Source organism: Rhipicephalus microplus, chromosome 7 (assembly GCF_043290135.1).
Source record: "Rhipicephalus microplus isolate Deutch F79 chromosome 7, USDA_Rmic, whole genome shotgun sequence".
NCBI lineage: Eukaryota > Metazoa > Arthropoda > Arachnida > Ixodida > Ixodidae > Rhipicephalus > Rhipicephalus microplus.
In genome coordinates this window covers 113,421,527-113,431,783 of record NC_134706.1, presented here as the reverse complement: position 1 = coordinate 113,431,783, position 10,257 = coordinate 113,421,527, and the positions used below count along the sequence as shown (strand labels likewise).

General features: G+C 44.3%; 1 protein-coding gene across 1 annotated transcript in view; it reads right to left on the bottom strand.

The window, feature by feature from the left end:
* Positions 1–1,096: 1,096 nt before the first annotated feature.
* LOC119179105 (uncharacterized) overlaps positions 1,097–10,257 on the bottom strand; it is a 49,090-nt gene continuing 39,929 nt past the window's right edge. The window contains exons 3-5 of the mRNA XM_075869587.1: positions 9,272–9,417; positions 7,006–7,148; positions 1,097–4,852 (exon numbers count right to left, since the gene is read on the bottom strand). Coding sequence (XP_075725702.1) covers positions 4,637–4,852; positions 7,006–7,148; positions 9,272–9,417 — 505 coding nt within the window. The 3' untranslated portion in view covers positions 1,097–4,636. The remainder of the gene's footprint in view (positions 4,853–7,005; positions 7,149–9,271; positions 9,418–10,257) is intronic.

The following is a 10,257-nucleotide window of genomic DNA, read 5'->3' as shown; positions in this document are numbered from 1 at the left end:
AGAAAATTCAAGTACAATCCCTGGCTTTCGTTGTGCAGTGCACACGTGAACAATGTGGAATATTCTCGGACTCGAATGCTGCCTCATATACGCGGGTGGCGACAGAAAGGTGGGGGTCGGTGAAAAGCAGCAAGAAAAGTACAGAGACCAACAACCAGCTTCTGAGTTGCCATGTTTTCTTGAAGAGAAGTGTTCGTGACGTTTTTCATGAACTCGTGGATTGCATGATTGGTGAATATTTCGAGACCTTATGTGTTCTTGAGGTGTTGTATGTAATGCTTGAGACTGCATTTGTAGCACAATTAGTTTGATTGTTCCCATTGTCCTAAATGCCATCTGAGTTATATAGGGAATTAACAAGCAGAGTGTGCATGCGTGTACAGACGGGTCCACTGTTAAAGAGAACACCTGCGTGAGCAGCATGCTTAGATTTCACTGTCTTACGGAATCGTAGCGGCTTAGATATGCATAAGACTACTGGTGGTTAAAAGCTCCGACTCGTCTTGACGGACTATTGACTTGCATGAAGATTGTTTCTTAATCCATTTACTCTTAGAGAGCCAGGAATATTGATGGTGTGTATTCGAGTGTTCCCTTTAAAGTGGACCATACTGTACATAGGTGTTAGTAAAAATCGTACTGCCTTAACTAAGAATATATTTTTGTTCTTGTTGTCAACTCTTGGCTCGGACTCTGTCTTTGCACAACAATCGGCGTTCGCTGGCGCATTAAGGGGACCCATCTAAACGATCCAAGTTTTCATGGCGCGTTTTCGGGGGCCCAATGTATACGTCAGACCTTGGAAACTGCGCGGCGATTGCCTTCCCAACCACGGGATGAGTGGCACCTACACAGAGCCAATTAACCTTGTGTAAGACTGTTACTGCACAATGAGGCATGCCACAAAGACCAGGAGGGAGTCATCCATTTGCATCTCGTTGTTTATAGTATTAGTGGCATAGTGCCAGTACCTCATAGTAGTTGAAATAAGTCTTTGTGACAAATACCTCCATGAAAACACGTTGGTCTGTTCTTAGCAACGGAGCAGTCATTCATCTAACATGGAAATGTAGGGAAGGGAGACCTTCAAAGACGGTTGAAAGTAAATGCTTTTTATTGGTTTCATAAAGACATACGTATAGAACAACGAACAAATGATCAACTTCGCAAGTGCTCGCGGGGATGTAGTGCTCGTAAGTCTACATTAAAAATAGGTTTTGAAACTACTTATACTTATGATACTCGTACTAATACAGCATGTGATGACGACCTGTGCGAAGATGGCATGTGAAAAACAAAATGGTTACAACTTCGTAGGTTATCTGTTAAAAAACACCAATATATGGCTTCATAAGTGCTAGCTTCTAACATACAAAAGCAGTGATTTATAAAATTTGGCCTTCTGCAGTCGCCATAGAGGTTCCTGCCTTTGAGGAAGCAGTGTCAGCTGCGCATTCTTGAATTACATTCAGTAAATTAAAAAAAGATACCTGCCTGACCTCATGCTCTGTTCACAGCCTAAAAAGAGTACAAGAGCAGTAACGAACGATTGTATCTATGTACACTACAGAAAGGTTTTGATCTCGGCAAGTACAAGCTTTAAACAAAGCACAGTTAATATGTGTTTATGGCGGGTTTTTATGTACCCGTGAGGACACACTGCAGTCATTCGTACTGGTTCTCATTTAACCAAAATGTTACTTATTACAGAAGGTCTGAGTTTATATGGCGGGATTATATTTGCAAGTTGATGTGTCACGCCATTGAGCAGCACGAAAATGGAAAAAAAATTGGGAGAAATTTTCAAGACGATCAACGTGCTGATTTTGCCCAACCAGATTCTTGTCACTTTTTATCTCCCATTTTTGTCTTTTTTTCTAGTTTCTGGCTGCTCAACAAAATTTGTTATATTCTGTGGTTGTGGGCTTGTTTGTGGAGGCGACTGGCTTGGTAAGTACAGAAGTATTAAGGAGACTCTAAAATGCTTTCTGAACATAGTCACGAAACGCTGCTATAGTCGAGGGTCCAGGTTCTTTTTAACATGTCAGGCAACTATCGTAGCAGTACAGGCAGCGGGAAAATTACATTTAAAAGATAGATATAAAGCACTCGCTCTTCTCTCAGCAAATTGTCATTGGTTGGTCTGACGTCGTCATCGTGTTCTGACGTTGCTCTCTTGCACCCGCTGTCCTCCCTCTCTGCGTTGAGTTACTCATACAGTCAGGGATGGATCATCCAGGGTTCAAATGAGCCTCCCCCTCCGGTTTTAGGGGTACCCCAACGGGCCAGAGAAAATGGCTGTCTTCGTTGTTTTGTTCGGAAAAGTTTAACCCTCCTGCTGGAACCATAGAAAAGGTGTCTGCAATTTGTTTCCTTCTTTTATAGCCCTATGAGAGTGAATATTGCCTGCAAAAATTTAACCTTATTACATGTTTAGAATCCAGCAATTCTCGCATATATAAAAATATGTTGGTTCATTTTTCTAGTGTTGATGAAAACGTTTCTGTGAGAGGTATACATGGATCTGAATTTTTATCGGTGCCACTTTTTCCAGAGAAAATTTGGCCAACCCCCGTCTTGTATTGAAAATATTTTATTTAAAACATCTGTATTACTTGTGATCAGTAGGCATTTACTCTATGCATCACATCACTATAACGAGAAGAGCTTAAATATGTGTTGTATGAAATCAAAAATAGCTAGACGATTGGTGGCATGTTTATTGTAAGTACATGCGAACAGTTTCTTAAAAAGGCCCACCTGTCAATTTAAGCAGTGGTCACACACAGTCAACCAAAGTGTTCGCAACCCAATCAGTGAAGCTTAAGCATATAGAGAAAGCTATTTGTCACAAAGGCGCTCCCTGATTTTCCAGGGAAGATATTCTCTCTTGAAATAAAGGTAAGCAATGCCATAGGCCAAGATTAATAGAAGCAACGCACACAGTGTTTAGGCTGCACTTCTAAGTGTCACATGCATTCCTTCTTTTACTCTTAACTCCTCGCACAGTTTAGTCTTCTTTCAGTGTAACCCAACGTACCATGCAAATCTTAATGCTGTCCATGTGTCTTCGTCTCCTGATATATTTATTTATTTATTGGGATGACAATATGTCCAGGTGCTTTGCAAAAAATAGAATGCCCAAGTGATATTAAACACTCTGCAGAGGCTTAGAATAAATATGGCTTGTGTTCTTTGCAGCTAAGTCTAAAAAAAGCATAAAGTCTTGAGCATGGCCAGATGACAAAGTGGGATAGGAAGAGGGCAAGTGAGGGGGGAGGGGCCCCCCCCTATTTTTATGTACCGGGCCCTCCGCGCTGTTAATCCGGCCCTGCTTTACGTTACCAAGGTACAGAGACTGTATGTGCCCACTCAAGGTAGCCTGTACAGAATATAAAAAGGGCTAGGATGAACCTCTATTATGGTCCCTAGAATATACTGGCTAGTCTGCCATCTCCGCGCTGTCCCTATGCAAGACCATTTCGGTGCCGCTGATGCACGTGCAGGGGGCTCTGCAGTCCATCGGAGCGCGTTCGTGGCGCTTTCGTGTACGCTGCGCCGGAAGCATCGGTGCGCTTCGTTCCTTGTCTTTTATTATTGGTATATTCTAGAGACATTGCGACTACTATATTACAGGTAGGTATGGTGTACAGTAACTCTACCTCTGTGTAGTTTCCAGCGTGTTCTTCGGGAAGGAAGAAGAAAATAGGCATTTCAAGCACAAGATGGATTTCAAAAATTACTGATGGTAATCTCTCTGTGGTGCTGTAAGCTCTGTGAGGTCACTCTACGATTACTTGTAGAAGTGTTGCATGGCCCCTTCAAGAACTCCAGAGACTGGTCGTGTTGGTTTTATAATGTAATGCCCAGTTTTAAGTATCACGTACTGGTGTAGTTCCCATCCAACTTTACTGCTACGGCAGATCTTTCTTATTTCTTCTCTTATAGAAGTCGTATTACCTATGGCTCCGACTAATTTTGTTCCACAAGACCAACCTTACTTAAGCTGTGTCGCCCCGCCGCGGTGGTCTAGTGACTAAGGTACTCGGCTGCTGACCCTCATGTCGCGGGATCAAATGCAGGCTGTGGTGGCTGCATTTTCGATGTAGACGAAAATGCTGTAGGCCCGTGTGCTCAGATCTGGGTGCACCTTTAGAACCCCAAGTGGTCGAAATTTTCGAAGCCCTCTATTACGGCGTCTCTCATAATCATGTCGTGGTTTTGGGACGTTTAAACCCACATAAATATCTTAGCTACACAGCTCCTGAATGCGTAGGAATATTACAATCATTTTTGTTGGGAAGAGGTACATGGAACAGATTGGATCTCTCGAGCAGCACGGTCGTCTGCAGGGGGGTGGGAAAGAGGCTGTTGCAACTCCCCCCTCTTTTTTTTTCTTTGCCACACTATCACTTGCCCCCACCCACGCCACAACGGCGCTCCCTCCCACCACATCCCATGATGCAACACGGGTTCGCATGCCCCCCCCCCCCGCCCCCCCCCCCCCCCAAGACAAAATCCTGCTGACGCTGATGTCGTAGAGGCCTCTGTTCCTACGAAGAGCTTCAGCAGACGTATCGCTGGCGATGATTGGGTAATGTTGGTCGGATGCTGCATGGCGTGGCAGTTTACGCGATTAAAAGCCACGGCGAGTCATCATCCACACGGCGAAGCCGACGGCAGTGCTGGTGAGCAGGAGCGATCTGCCTGGCATACCGGCGCTGTTCGGGCACCCGAAGCTGCCCACGTAGGCCGACATCACGTCGCGGAAGTGCTGCCGTCCCGCCGTCGCGCTCTCGGCGCACAGACCGCCAGACGTGTCTTCGAAGCACGAGTCAGCCAGGCGAGACCACTGCCTGCAGAACAGCGGGAAGTTTGCACCAACTTAATGAAGTGCTGATCGGAATAGTTAAGACATTTCATTTTGTTTCGAGGCTTTTGAACTTCTAGAAAAAAATGCGGTATATTTCAGTTAGCTCAACTATTCATAAACTACAGCGAATATTTTGCGGGAAGTTTGCACCAACTTAATGAAGTGCTGATCGGAATAGTTAAGACATTTCATTTTGTTTCGAGGCTTTTGAACTTCTAGAAAAAAATGCGGTATATTTCAGTTAGCTCAACTATTCATAAACTACAGCGAATATTTTGCGATGAAGTTTAAATTTAGTTGCTCAAAGAATGGAGACGTCGCACCAAAATTTAACACATATCATATTTATAAAAACAGCGATACGGCAGTCAAACATACACGTGCTCATTTATTTTGCCCATTTTTTATAGTTCTCATACACAAATATCATATACAAATAGTGCCAAACAAAAGTACATCGGCAAGTCAACGCACATTTCTCTCCAACTCCTCGTCTCCGTGAGTACTTAACGAACGAAAAAATCGCGTCATATCCACGGAGTGAATGATAAGTGGGATGAAGCGTCCATCCATGTGTCCAACCGTCCGTCCGTCCGTTCGCCCGTCCATCTATTCGTGCTTCCGTCAGTCTGTCTGTCTGTCCGTCCATGCTTCCGTCTGTTCGTCCTCCCGTCCATACTTCCGTTCTTCCATGCTTCTGACCGTCCGTCTGTTTATCTGTTCGTCCGTGCTTCCGTCCATCCATGCGCTCGTCCGTCCGTGCTTCTGTCCGTGTTTGCGTCCGTCCATCAGTCCGTCTGTGCCTCTGTTCACCGTCTGTCTGTGCGTCCGCCCGTACTTCTATGTCTGTCTGTCCGTCCGCCTGTTTGTCACTCACACTAGCGCCACCTGCTGAGTGAGTAATACAACTAGGTGCTTACGAGCCGGTCACTGAGAGACATGGATGGATAGACCCACGGCTTTTGGAGCTTCAGCTCTGAAACGAATGCATTGCAGCTTTTGTTTGCCTGCCCCGAAACTTCTTACTGCCTTTCCGAATGCAATGGCTGCATGACAGTGCATGACGTTTCTCCAATATATATATTCAATTTACTTTCAATATGCTTATAAACGTTCTAAGTTAAGTGAGTTTTAAACTTAACAAACGGCAGTATGACCGCAATAAATAATAAAATGAATTAGCAAAATGCCTTGCTTTATTGTGCTTGTTGTGGACATTTACCTTACATGCAAGCAAGCACGAATTACATTAACTTTATTTCTTTATGTTAGAATATTGATTGTTGGGTGTCTATTCACTATGCAGTGCGGTTCATTTGTACGATGTGCCGCGCATGGATCGATGGATGGATGGATGAAAAACTTTATTGGTGTCCTGAAGTATTCCATCCCCGTTTTATAGGGGTAGGATCGCGGGTCGCTCCCACGTAGGGGCTGGGAGGCCTAGCCTCACCGCCGCATCGTGGGCCTTCTGGACAGCCTTTAGTTGTATGAGAACCGGACTCTTGAGCATTAAAAAACAAAAAAAAACACGCGGTATTCCTGAACATTTCTTAGCAAATTCAAGGAACGACTGAACCACGTTCGCATTACCTATTTGCATTATTTTATTTTTTTCTCTTCTGAATGTGCGCTTCTTGTTGGCAACTCGGGTGCAATACTGTGCATCTCAAATCTGCAATTATTTCTTGTAACAATTATTGCTACATTTCTTTCTAGCTGAGAGTGGCAGATACTTCAGCCTGATACACTTTATACGTGCCTACTTCGAAGGCAACCTCAGTGTTCTTGCTTTACGTCTTTTTTTTTATTTATTAAGACGTTTTCTCTTTATAGCCACATTTTTCTCTGACATCTGTAGCAAGAAGCAGTACACGAGCACAATAGCGAACAGTTATTTACTGACCAAAACAAAGGCCTTAATTGTCAGCTTCTGATGACGTCCAGCAGTGTCTCGTCTGTGCTATACCACACAGCATCGGCGACAGTGTTTATACACAGAGGTGTAGCAAGAAGGTGGCACACCTAGCATGCCCCCCCCCCCCCCCCCGCAAAAACATTTCTGGCTACATGTCTGTCTATACGCCTTAAAGGCTCACCGCCAGCGGGACAGTAGAGGCATCACGAAGCACTTGCCTGCAGATCCTGGTCTTCTCCGGTCTCGTCTCCTGGTAGGACGAGTCTCGGTACTCGCGGATGAGCGTGTCCTGGAGCAGGCTGGCGAAGCAGTCGCGGTACTTGCGCCGATCCCAACACTTGTACGCCGCCACCATATCTGCGTGGGCACAACACATTGAGCTGGTTCAATATTATTGCGATATTTCAGGGAGAGACGAAGTAGTTGAAGGGACGTAAGGACAAGGCAGAATGCTGTCCTGCCTTACCCCCGTATTCTAGAACGTCCTTTCACAGAACGCTTCACCTTCACTTGAGAAAGCCTATGAAAGTGCCGTATCTAGGCACGGCAAGTCACTGCATATCAGCGATAATCAGCCACGATTCTTGAGCAGTACAGCGTCATTTTCAGCCGATAGGTGACGCAGTGCTCAACTCTGTCAAGTGAAGGATGGAAGTCGAGTCGAGGAGCCTTTGTGCATACCGGATTTTTTTTTCTGTCTCTAAGATTAAACATCGTACAAATGAATGAATGTGTCCAAATGCTATCGGAATGTATCATATATGATAACCGAATGGTCGTAAGATAGCATATAGTAATACCGAGAGAACGCGGAGCGTATAAAAAAATTGAGACAGATCACAAACAAGAACTTGATTAACGTTCGGAACTTTAGTTCAAAAAGTACTGCTTCTTTATCTTCAAATAAGCAACAAAAATCATACTTCGCTTACGAAAGCCTTTTGAAGTGTGAAGAGTTTTGAAGGCCTTAGCTTAGATAGCTCCTGAAACCCGCTTGAAATCAATTTCCTGTTGCCTCACAATTCATCATAGAGGTCCGACTCAGTGTTCAGAATAAGTGCTAAAGGGGACACTAATGAAAAATATGTGTGTACGTGATGCTGTCATAATGGTACAAAACGTTTAATATGTTAGACTAGCGAAGCGTAGAGCATTTGATGTATCAGTCAAATTAGATGCCCTGAACCATTGTCAGCTGGCCGAGACGTATACCAGCCGACTACGCAGGTCTGTACTGCGAGCGGCAACTTCGAGCAACCTTGCCTCACTTACCAGCTGCTCTCCGTGACACTGGAGTTTGACGGAAAAAAAAATTCCCTCGCAAAGATCGCATCACAAGCGAAGCATGACACACTACGTCCGCCTGTGTACTACATATGTAAATAATCCCCCTCTGTCGCTTTTGTTTATACTCCTACCCCTTTCACACACAGTCTCTGTTCAATTGATAGCTGTATTATCTAGATAGCGGTCATCATGAAATAAAATATCATTTTCCTTCTATTCATTTTCATATAGATTTTCATATAAACACCACTTTACTAATACTAAGATAGATTTACCAACAGAATAAAGATGAAACACAAAGAAAGCCGCACCCATGGCGCTCAACTCACAACTTCGTATATCGGAGGCTGGTGGTTTAAAAATGTTTCGCTGCGCTATCACCTTTCATTGATTGTCTTCATCGGCAAGCAGATGTCACGGACTTTTTCATCGTTTTAAAGACTATAGTCGCCATTTATAATGCTGCGCTGATAGTACAACACGATAAGGTGTACAATGCAAGCGACGGGCACCTGCCCGTCGCTTTGCATTTTACACCTTATCGCCTCCGAGACAAGCGCGCATCTTTCTCCATGGGCGTGCACGCCTTCCTTCGTTTTCGAAGATAACTGCTAGATAGCGCTCGTGTCTAACGGGCCTCGATGTGCTCGTTCGCTTTCGCTGCACGGACCGATACTCGCTAACGCAGCACTTCTAGCATACAATTCACAGATTTTCTCACTCAGAACATCAAATAAACGTTTTGTTCACTCTCTCCACACGAAGAACTATCGTCTTTCGACGACATTTGCAATGAAACATGCAGGTACGGGGCCTTTTTTTTCATCATTTTTTTTATCGTGTTATCTTTCTTTTGCCTCGATGCGTGCCGCGAAAAAGGCCTTGCGTTAGAAGTCGCTTGTGGGTTCAGCGCTGTGTGTGTACACGTCTTTCTTCTTAAGTGTTTCTTTTTTTTTTGCACTGGTAAATATATTCTAATCGTGAAACATCTTCCCCAAGCAGCAGTTTTAGCATTTAAGTGCTATACCGTTTCATATACCGTTTCACACTCTGCCAAAAGCGGTTTACTCACCAAGAATTTCGTTTCTTTTAAGGGAGAATTGAGAGTGAAATTGAAGATTGCAGCGGTGCCGCCACAGCTACAACCCTTGAATTTGGGACCTGCAGGTGTGGTTTTACGGAGTCATGCTTACCTCTGAGGGCGTCGCTGTCGCTGACGGTCCTCTGGAAGACCTCGTAGACGCCCTCGATGCGTTCCAGCTGCTCGCGCTCGGCTGGCGTACACCGACCTTGCTCTCCGGGACGTATCTTGCATGGGGAGTACGACACCGGGTACTTGCTGCGTGCCACAATAGAGTCAATGTTCTCCTTTATGAAGGCTTTGCTACTAGGACACTGAACTGGTAGAAACGTTCTTTCACTCCTCCTGAACGATTATGTGTCTGTCCTCGTTGAAAGTCATTATGTATAATGAAACCTTAATTCCTTTATTGTGGCAAATGGTTTTTTATTACTTCTCTTGTACATTTTACCTGTTGAGACCTTTTCTGACCTGTAATCCCAATTCTGCAATAACTCTTGGACAGGGCTGCAGTATGTAAAAAGTACCGCTTTCTAGTTTATAACATCTTGCATCTTTTCATCATCAGCTACAAGTACCACCATCTAGTGAACACTACAAGAACTAAACGAGAGGTGGCTACATACAGGAGACGGTACCGCCATCTAGTGAACACTGCAAGAACTAAACTAGAGGTGGCTACATACATGGGACGGTACCGCCATCTAGTGAACACTGCAAGAACTAAACTAGAGGTGGCTACATACAGGCTACAGGGGACGCACAGCCCACGCCCTAAGGAGCTTCGCCCCTAAAATAAAATTAAATAAGAATAAAACTACAACATCTTCGCGTAGTAAAATGTACTTCCGAAACATTGTTCTCTTGGCAAGAATCGCTGAATACAAGATATTTACAGTCTAATTCTCTCAATATTCAATACACTTCGCTGTACAGTCCACATCGTTGTAGAGGTCGCGCATCGTTATGCTGTCAGCGTGTATATAGAATGCAAAGATGCATTTGTATACTAATTATTTCGTTACAGAGCCAGCTGGCTGTAATAGTAAGAGAACCTAATGCTTGCGTTCGTTTTTTTTGTTATTATTAGCACCGATG